General features: G+C 42.6%; 1 protein-coding gene across 4 annotated transcripts in view; it reads left to right on the forward strand.

Annotated features, from left to right (window-relative positions):
• LOC115166309 (metabotropic glutamate receptor 7) overlaps nucleotides 1-17,921 on the forward strand; it is a 127,631-nt gene that overhangs the window by 93,026 nt on the left and 16,684 nt on the right. For all 4 annotated transcript variants that reach the window (XM_029720195.1, XM_029720196.1, XM_029720198.1 and 1 more), the window contains exon 7: nucleotides 16,482-16,621. In XM_029720195.1, coding sequence (XP_029576055.1) covers nucleotides 16,482-16,621 — 140 coding nt within the window. The remainder of the gene's footprint in view (nucleotides 1-16,481; nucleotides 16,622-17,921) is intronic.

The following is a 17,921-nucleotide window of genomic DNA, read 5'->3' on the forward strand; positions in this document are numbered from 1 at the left end:
ATGTGACTGTACCCCCCCCCCCAAAGGTGCAGACTCCGAATGCAACTAAACAACAACAAGAAAAAAAAAGGGAGGGTGACAAGTGTCTATGGCGGCTCTGGTGCAGTACACAGAACCTTATCATCCAGCGGATCCTCCAGCAGAGGCGGCGGCTCTGGTTCGGGGCGTAACCCCCGCTCCGCCAAGCTGATCCCTCCGCTTTTGTATCACCGGAGCGTGGATCATCACCGGAGGCTCCGGGCTGCAGGCCGCCGCTGGAGGCTCCGGGCTGCAGGCCGCCGCTGGAGGCTCCGGGCTGCAGGCCGCCGCTGGAGGCTCCGGGCTGCAGGCCGCCGCTGGAGGCTCCGGACTGCAGGCCGTCTCAGGAGGCTCCGGACTGCAGGCCGTCTCAGGAGGCTCCGGACTGCAGGCCGTCTCAGGAGGCTCCGGACTGCAGGCCGTCTCAGGAGGCCGTCTCAGGAGGTTCCGGACTGCAGGCCGTCTCAGGAGGTTCCGGACTGTAAAGCGTCGCCGGAAGCTCTAGACTGGGAACGGTCGCGGGAAGTTCTGGACTGAGAACTGTCGCCGGAAGCTCTGGACTGAGAACTGTCGCCGGAAGCTCTGGACTGAGAACTGTCGCCGGAAGCTCTGGACTGGGAACTGTCGCCGGAAGCTCTGGACTGGGAACTGTCGCCGGAAGCTCTGGACTGGGAATGCGCACTGGAGGCCTGATGCGTGGGGCTGGCACAGGTGGCGCCAGACTGGTAACACGCACCTCAGGGCGAGTGCGGGGAGCAGGAACAGGACACACCGGACTGGGCAGGCGCACTGGAGGCCTGATGCGTGGGGCTGGCACAGGTGGCGCCAGACTGGTGACACGCACCTTAGGGCAAGTGCGAGGAGCAGGCACAGGGCGTACCAGGCTGGATAGACTCACTGGAGGCCGGGTACGTGGGCCAGGCACAGGATATACTGGGCCGTGGAGGCGCACTGGAGGTCTTGAGCGTAGAGCTGGCACAACCCGTCCTGGCTGGATGCTTACTTTCGCCCGGCAAATGCGGGGCACCGGCACAGGATGCACTGGGCTGTGAATACGCACTGGCGACACAGTACGCAGAGCCGGCGCAGGATATCCTGGACCGAGAAGGCAAACTGGAGACCAGGAGCGCTGAGCTGGTACCACCCTTCCTGGCTGAATGCTCAACCTAGCTCGACAAATGCGGGGCGCGGGCACAGATCGCACCGGGCTGTGAATGCGCACTAGCAACACAGTGCGCATCACCGCATAACATGGTGATTGCTTCTTCACTCGCTCCCCACAGTAAGCACAGGGAGTTGGTTCAGGTCTCCGCCCTGACTCTGCCAATCTCCAGGGTCCTCTCCCGTCCAGGATTTTCTCCCATGTCCATTTGTCCTGCTTCTCCTGGGCACGCTGCTTGGTCCTTTGGTGGTGGGAGATTCTGTCACGGTTGTCGTAAGGAGAAGCGGACCAAAGTGCAGCGTGTGTGTCGTTCCACATTTTATTTACACTGTGAAACTATGCAATACATATAAATAAACTGAATGACAAAAACAACAAACCGTGACGCAGAGGTGAAACATAAACTGATTCAAAGATAATCTCCCACAAACCCAGGTGGGACAAACACCAACTTAAATATGACCTCCAATTAGAGACAACGATGACCAGCTGCCTCTAATTGGAGATCATCTCAAACAAAGCCCAACATAGAAATACAAAACTAGAACATAACACATAGAAAAACTAAACTAGAAAGCCCCCTGTCACGCCCTGACCTACTCTACTATAGAAAATAACAGCTTACTATGGTCAGGACGTGACATACAGAAAGTTTTTGAAGCTAAGGCAATGTTTTGAATAAGTTTTTGTAAAAGAGAAATGTTATTTGCTTAGGGACTGTACGTTATTTATAATAAGGCATACCTGGAGAAAATGTGACCTCTCTAAAATGGATGGCCCTCCCTTCAGTAAAATATATTTTTACCTGACCCTCCCCTATATCCATTTTACGTTTTAATTATTATTTTTGGGTAAGAACATGCCTACCTATTTACCCTCATTCCTAGGACAGACCAGAGCCTTAGCTATGCAGTTTTAGAAATGGTTCTTTGTTTTGTAAGCATTACATGGCAAAGTAGCCAGTAGGTTGTGGATTTGCAGACCACTGCAGAAAATATTTCATTATAATGAAAGAACTGCATGAATTTAACATCTTATTTGCAGTCTGACAAAAAAGCCTTTTATAAATGAATTTCCTGCAATTCTAAATAATTTTACATCATAATACCACAATACCACAACAGAGCATGACAAGGAATGAGCACATGCTGCAGCACCAAAGACGTTTTGATTTGTTAAAAAATAACATACTCTAAGTTTGGAACAGTGATAAAGTTGTCTATCAAGTGTAAAGATTGAGCGCAACAGAACCAGTTACACTTGAAGTATCTGATCATCAGTGAAAAAGTAATTTATTTTTTACTACAGCTGCCGCATATCAACAATGACAAGCACTGGGGTCTGACAATCTGGATGGAAAATTACTGAGAATAATAGCAAACGATATTGCCACTCCTATTTGCCACATCTTCAATTTAAGCCTACTAGAAAGTATGTGCCCTCAGGCTTGGAGGGAAGCTAAAGTCAATCCACCCAAGAATAGTAAAGCCCCCTTTACTGGCTCAAATAGCAGACCAATCAGCCTGTTACCAACCCTTAGTAAACTTCTGGAAAAATTGTGTTTGACCAGATACAATGCTATTTCACAGTAAACAAATTGACAACACACTTTCAGCACGCGTATAGGGAAGGACACTCAACAGCACAGCATTTACACAAATGACTGATGATTGGCTGAGAAAAATGTATGATAAAATGACTGAGGGGGCTGTCTTGTTAGACTTCAGTGCAGCTTTTGACATTATTGATCATAGTCTGCTGCTGGAAAAACGTATGTGTTATGGCTTTACAGCCCCTGCTATAATGTGGATAAAGAGTTACTTGTCCAACAGAAGAGAGGGTGTTCTTTAATGGAATCCTCTCAAACATAATCCAGGTAGAATCAGGAATTCCCCAGGGTAGCTGTTAAGGCCCCTTGCTTTTTTCAATCTTTACTAACAACATGCCACTGGCTTTGAGTAAGGCCAGTGTGTCTATGTATGCGGATGACTCAAAACTATACACATCAGCCACTAAAGTGACTGACATGACTGCAACACATAACAAAGAGCTGCAGTTAGTTTCAGGATGGGTAGCAAGGAATAAGTTAGTCCTAAATATTTCCAAAACTAAAAGCATTGTATTTGGGACAAACCATTCACTAAACACTAAACCTCAACTACATCTCGTAATGAATAATGTGGAAATTGAGCAAGTTGAGGTGACTAAACTGCTTGGAATAAACCTGGATTGTAAACTGTCATGGTCAAAACATATTGATACAACAGTAGTTAAGATGGGGAGAAGTCTGTCCATAATAAAGTGTTTTTCTGACTTCTTTACAACACTGTAAACAAGGCAGGTCCTACAGGCCTGGTTTTGTCGCACCTGGACTACTGTTCAGTCGTGTGGTCATGTGCACCAAAGAAGGACTTGGGAAAATTGCAGTTGGCTCAACAGGGCAGCACGGCTGGCCCTGAAAAGTACACGGAGAGCTAACATTAATGACATGGCTCAAAGTGGGAGAGAGATTGACTTTCTCATTACTTGTTTTTGTAAGAGGTGTTGACAAGCTGAAGGTACCGAGCTGCTGTCTGTTAAAAATACTAGCAAATAGCTCGGACATCCATGCATACCCCACAAGCCTTAACACCAGAGGTCTCTTCACAATCCCCAAGTCCAGAACAGACTATGGGAGGCACACAGTACTTGTCACGTTCTGACCAGTAAAGGGGTTATTTGTTATTGTAGTTTGGTCAGGACGTGGCAGGGGGGTGTTTGTTTTATGTGGTTCGGGGTTGTTGATAATATTGTTTATGTAGAGGGGTGTTTGTATAGAGTATTCTGGGGTTTTGGTCTATGTTCTATGTTAGTGTATTTCTATGTTCAGTCTAGTCTATGATTAGTTAATTGGGATTGGGCCTTCAATTGGAGGCAGCTGTTTTTCGTTGATTGAAGGTCCTATGTATAGGGGTGTGTTTGTTATGGGAATTGGGGGAGGTTGTTTGTGCATAGCTGTGTATAGCCTGCATTACTGTTTGTCGGCCGTTTATTTTCTTGTTTTGTTTCGTCAGTGTTCTAAAGTTAAAATGAGCACTCAACCCGCTGCGCCTTGGTCCACTTCCTACGACGGCCGTTACAGTACTACATAGAGCCATGACTACATGGAACTCTATTTCACATCAGGTAACTGATGCAAGCAGTAGAATCAGATTTAAAAAGCAGGTAAAAATACACCTTATGGAACAGCGGGGACTGTGAAGAAACACAAACATAGGCACAGACACATGCACACACACACATACACATCATAACATGCGCGCTATACACACACGTACACATGGATTTTGCGTTGTAGATATGTGGCTAGTTTTTCATATACACAACCCCAGCAGCGCAAAAACTCTGGAAGGAAGTACATTTTCTTTAAATATAACTTTGCCCTGTGCTTCTCCGATATTTGCTCTTCTTATAGCCTAGGCCTATAGCCTATAGTATAGGCTATGGATCATTTGATTGAGACCAGACTTGATAGCAGAGAATCAGTGATGAGGGGCATCACCGGGCAAACATTGAGATATAATAAGATAACTAATTATCAAACCCAAAGCAATATGACATGTAATCGATTGCAACTATATACTACACCCTCGTCCTAACAAATTGAAAAAGCATGACCCTCTCCCATTTTCCTCCAGGTAACAATTGTGTAAATTCCGTTCGCTCCCTTATGTGCCTAAGGGAGATGTGTTGCAGGCGGCTTTGATTTATTTGTCCTTTTAAGAGGGTGGGTGTGCATGTATGAGTTCGCTAATTATCTATCTCCATTCAGAGAGTTTCCTAAAAAATGCCTGTCTGGACTTCATCTCTTTAATCAGATAGAAAGAAAACTGTAGGCAGCAAATGTCATAATAGTCAGCATATGTGCGAGGAATCATGACAGGTGCTTGTTTTGCATGTCCTCTCTTATTAAATGGGGTGCAACTGAGTGAAAGGTAGCCAAGCTCCTTTAATGATTCATCCTATTGGATGAGCAACCTATCCTAATATTTTCAGTAGCATATCATTTTTCCCTTAGTATATGATCTTTCTCTCATTACTGCGTGCTCTCCATTCACTTTGAACAACATATTGCCACTGAGAATGACCGCAGCAGTGTTGGAGACGTTATGCAATTTTTGGGGAAAAGTGGAGGGAAAACGCATCAGACCTGGTGTGTTCACGGTTTAGTTGTTTTATACAAACAACATGCATATATCTCAGCTAGTACACCAGTCGTTTAAAATTCAACTGAAAGTGGCGGAAATGAAATGTTACAATTGACCCCAAAGGCAGAGTTAAATGTAACACTGTAAAAATGTTAATTTAAAATACACTACCGGTCAAAAGTTTTAGAACACCTACTCATGCAAGGGTTTTTCTTTATTTTTACTATTTTCTACATTATAGAATAATAGTGAGGACATCAAAACTATGAAATAAAACATAAAGAATCATGTAGTAACCAAAAAAGTGTTAAAGAAATCAAATTATATTTTATATTTGAGAGTCTTTAAATAGCCACCCTTTGCCTTCATGACAGCTTTGCACACTCTTGGCATTCTCTCAACCAGCTTCACCTGGAATGCTTTTCCAGCAGTCTTGAAGGAGTTCCCATATATACTGAGCACTTGTTGGCTGCTTTTCCTTCACTCTGTGGTCCAACTCATCCCAAACCATCTCAATTTGGTTGATGTCGGGAGATTATGGAGGCCAGGTCTTCTGATGCAGCACCCCATCACTCTCCTTCTTGGTAAAATAGCCCTTACACAGCCTAGAGGTGTTGGGTCATTGTTCTGTTGAAAAACAAATGATAGTCCCACTAAGCCCAAACCAGAAGGGATGGCGTATCGCTGCAGAATGATGTGGTGGCCATGCTGGTTAAGTGTGCCTTGAATTCTAAATAAATCACAGACAGTGTCACCAGCAAATAACCCCCACACCATAACATCCCCTCCTCCATGCATTACGATGGGAAATACACATGCGGAGATCATCCGTTCACCCACACCGCGTCTCACAAAGACTTGCCGGTTGGAACCAAAAATCACCAATTTCCACCGTTCTAATGTCCATTGCTCGTGTTTCTTGGCCCAAGCAAGTCTCTTCTTATTATTGGTATCCTTTAGTAGTGGTTTCTTTGCAGCAATTCGACCATGAAGGCCTGATTCACGCGGTCTCCTCTGAACACTTAAAGTTGAGATGTGTCTGTTACTTGAACTCTGTGAAGCATTTATTTGGGCTGCAATTTCTGAGGCTGGTAAATCTAATGAACTTATCCTCTGCAGCAGAGGTACATCTGGGTTATCCATTCCTGTGGCGGTCCTCATGAGAGCCAGTTTCATCATAGCACTTGATGATTTTTGCCACTGCACTTGAAGAAACTTTCAAAGTTCTTAAAAGTTTCCGTATTGACTGACCTTCATGTCTTAAAGTAATGATGGACTGTCGTTTTTCTTTGCTTATTTGAGGTGTTTTTTGCCATAATATGGACTTGGTCTTTTACCAAATAGGGCTATCTTCTGTATACCCTGTACCTTGTCACAGCACAACTGATTGGTTCAAACGCATTAAGAAGGAAATAAATTCCACAAATTAACTTTTAAGGTACACCTGTTAATTGAAATGCATTCCAGGTGACTACCTCATGAAGCTGGTTGAGAGAATGCCAAGAGTGTGCAAAGCTGTCATCAAGGCAAAGGGTGGCGATTTGAAGAATCTCAAATCTAAAATATATTTTGATTTGTTTAACACTTTCTTTTGTTACTACATGATTCCATGTATTATTTCATTGTTTTGATGTCTTCACTAATATTCTACATACAAAAGAAATACAACTTTTGACCAGTGGTGTATTTATAATTTGAAACTGATATTTGAATGAAAATACACCTACTTGACAACAACAAAATGTTTCTTTGATATTTTACGCATGTCATATTGACCAAAAATGAAGTAGCCAAAATGTATACATTTAATATACTTTTAGCATTCAAAAGTATGAATTTGCCTTTTTTCATTTTTCTAAGGTATTATCTTAGTTGTACTGGCAAACTTGATGTAAAGAAGTGCCATTGGTTATCATAATGGACTTTTGGGTAAGAGGCTAAGTCTTATCAACTGTACCAATCAAAATACCCTTACTGATAAAAATGGTTTATGATTAGATACAAGGGGAATGTTCCACAGGTCAATAATAAAAACAGAGAGGCAGCAAGAATATTTAGAATTCTGCCTGAAAAACAATTTCTTGTTCCAATTTTTTTTTTATCAACGGATTTAAGCAAAAATTCATAGGCATGTAGATACACTAACCAAGCATTAACACACTGAATAACATTTTGTTGTTACTACTGATGCTGTGTTACTTTGTTCCCCAGTCTTCCTTATGAGTTACCTTGCTATTTGTCAATGGGTCCGCACAATTCATTCACTCTTAGAAAAAGGGTTCCAAAAGGGTTCCTTGGCTGTCCCCAAGGAGAACTCTTTTTGGTTCCAGGTAGAACCCTTTTTCGTTCCATGTAGAACTATTTTGGGTTCCATGTACCCAATATTCATACTCAAGTAAAAGTGAAAGTCACCCAGTAAAATACTTCTTGAGTAAAAGTATATATTTAAGTATCAAAAGTAATTGTAGTTGCTCAGATATACTTATGTATCAAAAGTGAAAGTAGAAATAATTTCACATTCCTTGTATTATGCAAACCAGACAGCACAATGTTTTTGTTTTTTAAGTTTACGGCTAGCCTGGGGCACACTGCAACACTCAGACATAATTTAAAAACGAAGCATTTGTGTTTAGTGAATCTGCCATATCAGAGGCAGTACGGATGACCAGGGATGTTCTCTTGTTATGTGTGTGAATTGGACCATTTTCATGTCCTAGGCATTCGAAATGTAACGAGCACTTTTTGGTGACAGTTTTTACATTACATGACATTATTTTCTTTACTTTTGTATCATGGCGCTGGAGATGATGGCTGACGTTTTACGTGTTCCTATCCAACTGTGTTTTTTGTTCGTTTTTTTGCATTGTTTGTAACTTATTTGTTTTAGTTATTTTGCACATAATGTTGCTGCTACCGACAGAACAGCGATTACTCACCATGAACTGGCAGAAGCTTTTTTTTCCATTAACGAGTCCGACGAGCCCGACGTGAAGGACATACTGACTTGAGCGTGCATAACTATTCACCCCCCCAAAGTCAATACTTTGTAGAGCCACCTTTTGCAGCAATTTCAGCTGCAAGTCTCTTGGGGTATGTCTCTATAAGCTTGGCACATCTAGCCACTGGGATTTTTGCCCATTTTTTCAAGGCTAAACTGCTCCAGCTCCTTCAAGTTGGATGGGTTCTGCTGGTGTACAGCAATCTTTAAGATTCTCAATTGGATTGAGGTCTGGGATTTTACGAGGCCAATCCAAGACATTTAAATGTTTCCCCTTAAACCACCCGAGTGTTGCTTTAGCAGTATGCTTAGGGTCGTTGTCCTGCTGGAAGGTGAACCTCCATCCCAGTCTCAAATTTCTGGAAGACAAACAGGTTTCCCTCAAGAATTTCTCTGTAATTAAGTAATTCATCATTCATCATTCCTTCAATTCTGACCAGTTTCCCAGTCCCTGCCATCTTGCTGTGATGAGAGGTGTTGGGTTGGCGCCAGTTTTCCTTGATGGCCAAAAAGCTACATTTTAGTCTCATCTGACCAGAGTACCTTCTTCCATATGTTTGGGAGTCTCCCACATGCCTTTTGGCGAACACCAAACGTGTTTGCTTATTTTTTTATTGAAGCAATTACTTTTTTCTGGCCACTCTTCCGTAAAGCCCAGCTCTGTGGAGTGTATGGCTTAAAGTGGTCCTATGGAAAGATACTCCAATCTCCTCTGTAGAGCTTTGCAGCTCCTTCAGGGTTACCTTTGGTCTCTTTGTTGCCTCTCTGATTAATGCCCTCCTTGCCTGGTCTGTGAGTTTTGGTGGGTGGCCCTCTCTTGGCAGGTTTGTTGTGGTGCCATATTCTTTCCATTTTTTAATAATGGATTTAATGGTGCTCCATGGGATGTTCAAAGTTTCGGATATTTTTTTATACCCCAACCCTGATCTGTACTTTTCAACAACTTTTCCCTGACCTGTTTGGAGAGCTCCTTGGTCTTCAGGGTGGTGCTCCTTGCTTAGTGGTGTTGCTTAGTGGTGTTGCAGACTCTGGGGCCTTTCAGAACAGGTGTATATATACTGAGATCATATGACAGATCATGTGACACTTAGATTTCACACAGGTGGATTTTGTTGAACTAATTATGTGACTTCTGAAGGTAATTGGTTGCACCAGATCTTATTTAGGGACTTTATAGCAAAGGGGGTGAATACATATGCATACACCACTTTTCCGTTTTGAATTTTTTATTTATTTTTTAAACAACTTATTTTTTCATTTCACTTCACCAATGTGGACTATTTTGTGTATGTCCATTACATGAAATCCAAATAAAAATCCATTGAAATTACCGGGTGTACTGCAACAAAATAGGAAAAACACCAAGAGGGATGAATACTTTTGTAAGGCACTGTAATTCTATCCTCCTGATTCCTGATTACAAGCAAAAATTAAAGCAGGAAGCACCAGTGACTTGGTCAATATAAAAAGTGGTCAGATGAAGCAGATGCTAAGCTACAGGACTGTTTTGCTAGCACAGACTGAAATATGTTCCGGGATTCTTCCGATGGCATTGAGGAGTAAACCACATCAGTCATTGGCTTCATCAATAAGTGCATTGATGACGTCATCCCCACAGTGACCGTATGTACCCCAACCAGAAGCCATGGATTCCAGGCAACATCTGCACGGAGCTAAAGGCTAGAGCTGCCACTTTCAAGGAGCCGGACTCTAACCCTGAAGCTTATAAGAAATCCCGCTATGCTCTCCGACGAACCATCAAACAGGCAAAGCGTCAATAGAGAACTGAGATCGAATCGTACTACACCGGCTCTGATGCTCGTTAGATGTGGCAGGGCTTGCAAACTATTACAGACTACAAAGGGAAACACAGCCGAGAGATGCCCGGTGAAACGAGCCTACCAGATGAGCTAATCTAATTCTACGCTCGCTTTGAGGCAAATAACACTGAAACATGCATGAGAGCACCAGCTGTTCAGGACGATTGTGTGATCATGCTCTCCACAGTCGATGTGAGTAAGATCTTTAAACAGGTTTCCGGGCCAGATGGATTACCAGGACGTGTACTGTGAGCATGCGCTGAGCAACTGGTTGGCATGTCTTCACTGACATTTTCAACCTCTCCCTCTCCGAATCTGTAATACCAACATGTTTCAAGCAGACCACCATAGTCCCTGTGCCCTAAAAACACTAAGTAACCTGCCTAAATGACTACAGCCCTTTAGCACTCTCGTCTGTAGCCATGAAGTGCTTTGAAAGGCTGGTCATGGCTCACATCAACACCATTATCCCAGAAATCCTAGACCCACCCCAATATGCATTCTGCCCTAACAGATCCACAGCTGATGCAATCTCTATTGCGCTCCACACTGCCCTTTCTAACCTGGACAAAAGGAACACCTATGTGAGAATGCTATTCATTGACTACAGCTCAGCGTTCAACACCATAGTGCCCTCAAAGCTCATCAATAAGCTAAGGACCCTGGGACTAAACACCTCCCTCTGCAACTGGATCCTGGACTTCCTGTCATCCAGGACCTCTATACCAGGCGGTGTCAGAGGAAGGCCCTAAAAATTGTCAAAGACTCCAGCAACCCTAGTCATAGACTGTTCTCTCTGCTACCGCACGGCAAGCTGTACCGGTGCGCCAAGTCTAGGACCAAGCGGCTTCTAAACAGCTTCTACCCCCAAACCATAAGACTCCTGAACATCTAATCAACTTTCTACCCAGACTATTTGCATTGCCCCCCCTCTTTTGTGCCAGTGCTACTCTCTGTTATTATCTATGCATAGTCACTTGAATAACTCTACCTACATGTACATATCACCTCAATTACCTCGACTAACCGGTGCCCCCACACATTGACTCTGTACTGGTACCCCTGTATATAGCGTGACTATTGATATTTTACTGCTGCTCTTTAATTACTTGTTCCTTTTATTTCTTATCATATTTTTTAAACTGCGTTGTTGGTTAGGGGCTTGTAAGTAAGCATTTCACTGTATGGTCTACACCTGTTGTATTCGGCGCATGTGACTAATATTTTTTTATTTGATTAGAAAATGTGTCAAAAATATAAGTAGTAAAGTAAAATACAGATACCACAAAAAGGTACTTAAGTTGTACTAGTAGTATTTTTACTTAAGTACTTTACACCACTGCAAATCTCTGTGCTCTTTACTGTATCCTGGCTGGGCTGTCTGTGTGCACGTACGCATGCACGTGGGCATGTTCACATGTGTATATGTTAGAGTATGTGAATACACATGTTTGTGTGGCCATGTGTGCGTGCCTGTGTGAGTTGTCTTAGTTGTTCTCCCTGCTGCGCTGGAGACAGAGCTCAAGAGAGTGAAGTAAAGAGAGCCCCCAGTCCACCCACACTGCTCGACACAGTACAGCAGCAATGCACTTTTGTAATGTCTTAGTTCAGAGCCCCATGCGAATGTATGAATCTTTCATCTTATACGGCACTCTCACAAAGCTGTCAATACAGATCATTTTGTTCCCTTGGAAATAACAGGAAATGTAAAATAGAATGGAATTTGTGATGGCTTCCTATCTGCAAGGAGAGCCACACTGCTTAATTATTTGCTTACTGACTGTGTGTGTGTGGGGTGGGGGGAATTCTTTGTACTGCAATGTGCGTGGTACAAGACAGTCTTGTAGTCCTGTCATACCAACTGCTTCCAGTGTACTATGTCAACACCTTGTCAACAAATAGATACAGTATGTCAACTCTATTCTCTGTCTGTTGGAAGCAGAAGTGACAGATTGTTGACTACCACCCCTGTGTGTGTTTTTTGTTTTTCAATTTCCTTCTAAAGTGGATTCTGCCGTACTGCAACTACTGTATACTGTACTGTACCAGTCAAAAGTTTGGACACACCAACATTCAAGGGTTTTTTGTTATTTTTACTATTTTCTATATTGTAGAATAATAGTAAAGACATCAAAATTACGAAATAACACATGGAATCATGTAGTAATCCAAAAAAAATTTAACAAATCAAAATATTTATATTTTAGATTCTTCAAAGTAGCCACCCTTTGCCTTTATTACATTTTTGCACACTCTTGGCAATCTCTCAACCAGCTTCATAAGGAATGCTTTTCAAACAGTCTTGAAGGAGTTCCCACATATGCTGAGCACTGCTTTTACTTCACTATGCGGTCAAATAGCCCTTACATAGCCTGGAGGTGTGTTGGGTCATTGTCATGTTGAAAAACAAATGATAGTCCCACTAAGCGCAAACCGGATGGGATGGTGTATCGCTGCAGAATGCTGTGGTAGCCATGCTGGTTAAGTGTGCCTTGAATTCTAAATAAATCACAGACAGTGTCACCAGCAAAGCACCCCATCACCATCACACCTCCTCCTCCATGCTTCACGGTGGGAACCACACATGCGGAGATCCTCCGTTCAGCTATTCTGTGTCTCACAAAGACATGGCGGTTGGAACCAAAAATCACAAATTTGGACCAAAGGACAGATTTCAAAGGTCTAATGTCCATTGCTCGTGTTTCTTGGCCCAAGCAAGTGTCTTCTTCTCATTGGTGTCCTTTAGTAGTGGTTTCTTTGCAGCAATTTGACCATGAAGGCCTGATTCACGCAGTCTCCTCTGAACAGTTGACGTTGAGATGTGTCTGTTACTTGAACTCTGTGAAGCATATTTTTAGGCTGCACTTAAAGAAACTTTCAAAGTTCTTGACATTTTCCGGATTGACTGACCTTCATGCCTTAAAGCAGAGATGAACTGCCGTTTATCTTTGCTTATTTGAGCTGTTCTTGCCATAATATGGACTTGGTCTTTTACCAAATAGGGCTATCTTCTGTATACCACCAATACCTTGTCACAACACAACTGATTGGCTCAAATGCTTTAAGCAGGAAAGAAATTCCACAAATTAACTTTTATCAAGGCACGCATGTTAATTGAAATGCATTCCAGGTGACTACCTCATGAAACTGGTTGAGAGAATGCAATGAAAACGTTTGACTGGTACTGTATGTTTAGTGCAACTATCGGTAGCGTAACACTTTACATGAGCCTTTTGCCTTATTATGGGCTACACAATTATGACATAATACTGACACAATTGATGTCCTAAACATTTTTGACAGCTGATGTTAGCTTATGACAACTGACAATACATTTCCTTGACACAAACCACTGCTTATCGGCGAAATATTCTGCACACATTCGGAGTGGAAGTTGTTTCAGTGAATTAGCTCAATTGAGCTCTTCTAATACACCTTACACTACTCAGTATCTTCAACAGCTTTGGAAATGGCCACATTAATATTCTGTATGACTAATGCGCTGGAAACTTAAGGAGAAAACGAAAGCAACTCATTGACTTTGATGGTCATACAAACTTTGATAGAGTGGCAGATTCGGTTCTCCCATGAGATTTCTGTATACTTCAGGTCTCTTCCTGTATGTATGGTGCATCTAAATGAGGTTTTACTCCCCATAATCTCGTTTCTTGCTGCTAGAGGGGAGATTTTAGCCTTGCTCTTTTGTAAAATGTTCAATGACAAATGTCCTTGAAAATAAACTGCCGTGTAGGCTAATGAAATTCCCTCTTGACAAAAACTAAAAGGAAAGGTGTTCAGAATTGGGGTACAGCCTCTACCTAACAAAGCCAAAGGCCTACACAAAACACAAAGGCAACATGTCCCCCACAACCATTTTGGACAGGTGTTATTGGTCATTCCCCTTTTAGACTTTTTATAGTCAGGACTATTACTGCAGTCATTTCCCATGCCACATCTGATTCGAGTCCCCCGTCCAATTTTAGAAATGGTGTCTACTATGCCTTTGAGTTATTGTATGCACTGCCAAGGTTAACTCACTGTTGAACTGAAGGAGTAATAGTCCTTCTTACAATAGCAGGATGAGAGGCATTGACCTCACTGTGTGTTGTATAAATCAATTCAAATCAAATGTTATATGTCACATGCGCCGAATACAACAGCTGTAGACCTTACAGTGAAGTGCTTACTTACAAGCCCTTAACCAACAATGCAGTTTTAAGAAAAATATGTGTTAAGTAAAAAATAGATAAGTAAAAAATATAAAACAAAAGTAACAAATAATTCAAGAGCAGCAGTAAAATAACAGTAGCGAGGCTATGTACAGGGGGTACCGGTACAGAGTCAATGTGCGGGGTCATTGTTTATATGCACATGTAGGTAGAGTTAAAGTGACTATGCATAGGGGTCTATGTCACATCAAAAAAGCAGGGCCACACATTTCTTCTTAGTTGGTTTTACGGAAAGTTCTCACGGACATCTTCATTATGGCGAGGTCATAAACATATACACATGCACATAGATAGCCTACACAACTATACACACACACACACAAATCAGGCCACAGACTTCATTTCTCGAATACCATGTTGCAGGTGTCCAGAACCTTCAGTAAGTTAATTAGCCTGCGGTCCTCTGCTTGCTACAAACTGCGACCAGATGGGGACCGTATGATGCTTTGGCTGACCTATTTATCTTACTTTGCTTCACCTCCTGTCCAGCATGTGTGATTGAGATGGTTTACTTTTGAACTGAGGAAATGTGAATCCGTCTTGAAGGGCACCTTATGATATTCCTAATGCACAGATGTGATAACCTAAAGCTGAACACTGCTTCATTGATGCTGTGCATAGACCTAATGATGTATCACACAGCTCTGAAAAATCACAGCTCAGCTAAGGTTAGAGACCTGGCCGGGTGGTGCCAAAATAACAACCTATCCCTCAACGTAACCAAGACTAAGGAGATGATTGTGGACTACAGGAAAAGGAACACCGAGCATGTCCCCATTCTCATCAACAGGGCTGCAGTGGAGCAGGTTGAGAGCTTCAAATTCCTTGGTGTCCACATCAACAACAAATTACAATGGTCCAAACACACCAAGACAGTCGTGAAGAGGGCACGACAAAGCCTATTCCCCCTCAGGAAACTAAAAAGATTTGGCATGGGTCCTGAGATCCTCAAAAGGTTCTACAGCTACAACATCGAGAGCATCCTGACCGGTTGCATCACTGCCTGGTACGGCAATTGCTCGGCCTCCAACCGCAAGGCACTTCAGAGGGTAGTGCGTACGGCCCAGTACGTCACTGGGGCAAAGCTGCCTGCCATCCAGGACCTCTACACCAGGCGGTGTCAGAGGAAGGCCCTGAAAATTGTCAAAGACCCCAGCCACCCCAGTCATAGACTGTTCTCTCTACCCCTGCTACTTTCTGTTTATCTTATATGCATAGTCACTTTAACTATACATTCATGTACATACTACCTCAATTGGCCCGACCAACCAGTGCTCCCGCACATTGGCTAACCGGGCTATCTGCATTGTGTCCCGCCACCAACCACCCGCCAACCCTTTTTTACGCTACTGCTACTGTCTGTTCATCATATATGCATAGTCACTTTAACCATATCTACATGTACATACTACCTCAATAAGCCTGACTAACCGGTGTCTGTATATAGCCTTGCTACTCTTATTTTCAAATGTATTTTTACTGTTGTTTTAATTCTTTACTTACCTACACACACACACACACACACACACACATACCTTTTTTTCGCACTATTGGTTAGAGCCTGTAAGTAAGCATTTCACTGTAAGGTTGTATTCGGCGCACGTGACAAATAAACTTTGATTTGATTTGATGCTGAAGTGCTCAGATGTGAAATGTAGGGCTGCGGTGTGGTGTTGGATAGCCTTAGTACACACTCTTTCACAGCAGAGCAATCATCTCAGTCAGTAGGGAGTTAGCTGACTTGCTAGCCTTCTAATGGGGACAGGATATGAGTCATGGTCATTATGAATAGGCCATTAGCACATGAGCACACCCTGTGGCCCTCGATGTCCACAGAACCGTTTATAGCTTGTAAACGACAGAACAAGGGACACTAGGTTAAATGTCAATGTTTCTCTCACAGGGGTTTATGTACTGTTGGCCCAATGAAGACCAACCACAGGCCTTTAATGGTTGAATCTTAAAATAAAAAGGCCATGTGTAATTCATTTATTTGCACAAATATGTACTCAATATTAAAACTAACACATTAATTTTCAATTTCTCCTTCCTTCTGTCTTCCTGCAGGTAGTGCAGGCACGTCGGTTATGTTTAATAAAAACGGTGACGCCCCGGGACGCTACGACCTGTTCCAGTTTCAGATGACCAACTCCAGTGTTCCTGAGTACAGGCCCATCGGACAGTGGGTGGAGACCCTCCAACTCAGGGTAAGTTTAAGGCCTGTAATCTAGGCTGGGACCAAGGACACATGGTCCAAGAATCCTTAGAATACTTATAATGGCCTTATTTGATTATATTTATGATCTATAGAGATACATTTCATTCATTTTAGAAAAATGTAAGTGGATAATAGGCCGAATCTACCACATAACCAAAGCTGATTTTTGAAGGTGCTGGAGGCAGAAGGCAAAACAGGAAAAAGTCGATGCACACTTCCAGTCAAATGCACATTGCTTTAAATAGTATCAAAGCTTTCAGTCAGTCGACTTTCATCAGAGCATGCTTTGATGAAGGCTCTGATGAAGGTCGATTGGCTGAAAGCTCAGCTACTATTTAAAGCAATTTGCATCGGACTGAAAGTGTGCAGAGACTTTTTCCTTTTTATCAGAGAAATGTAAGTGCAAACGAGGCACTTGAGAAAATGGTGATTGATTGGTCGCTAATTAGTACAAAACCTGTTTAGGAAGAGCAATGTAAAATCAAATTGAGGAATTAGCCTATAGTCCTGAGAATGTTGCTGTTGCTTTTTGGCAAGACGACGATAAGTTGTCTAAAGCGGAAAAAGACTGACGCCTGTGAAATATGTTTGTCAAGAAATATTGAGGAGACAGATGATATTGATAATGTCATCTCTGATGAAGAGCTGCATCAAAATGTGTGTCTAAAAGTGGCTTAAATCCACCCTGACAACAAACCCAACAAACCACCCCTCCTTCCAAAAAAATAAATTAGCCGTATCAGTCCAAGGTGACAAATCTTGCTTTGTGGTCTCCATAGCAACAGTGGTGTTGGTCTCATTACTGTTTCCAGCCGGAGAGTCAGTGTTTAATCAGGAACTGTTCCAGGGAGTAACATGTCCACATAACAAATCACAGCCCCCAGCCCCTGCACAGATAACTGATAGCAGATCATAATCCAGTGGGACAGCGTTGAGACAACACATTTGTCATACAGGTACATGTGAGCTGCAGGACATGAGAGAGTAGCATGTACAGGAATGCTCACACACTGTAGCCGTTGTAGGTTTTGGCTTGCACTAAGGTATTGTACAGACAAAAGGAGTAGATTTTAAGACAGCTGAATGTTTTGGGTTGTGTAATATCTTAAAGCCTCAGGACAGACTTTAATGTGATTATTATCAGAGCAATTTACAGAATCATTGGTTTTTGGGAGCCAGAGATACGGGGAAAATTATATATACAACTTGTGATGTGGGATGACAAAGAGTTCTTCAAGATGACTTCAAATCAAAAAGTATTTGTCACATGCGCCAAATACAACACACAA

This window comes from Salmo trutta, chromosome 28, assembly GCF_901001165.1.
Source record: "Salmo trutta chromosome 28, fSalTru1.1, whole genome shotgun sequence".
Classification (NCBI taxonomy): domain Eukaryota; kingdom Metazoa; phylum Chordata; class Actinopteri; order Salmoniformes; family Salmonidae; genus Salmo; species Salmo trutta.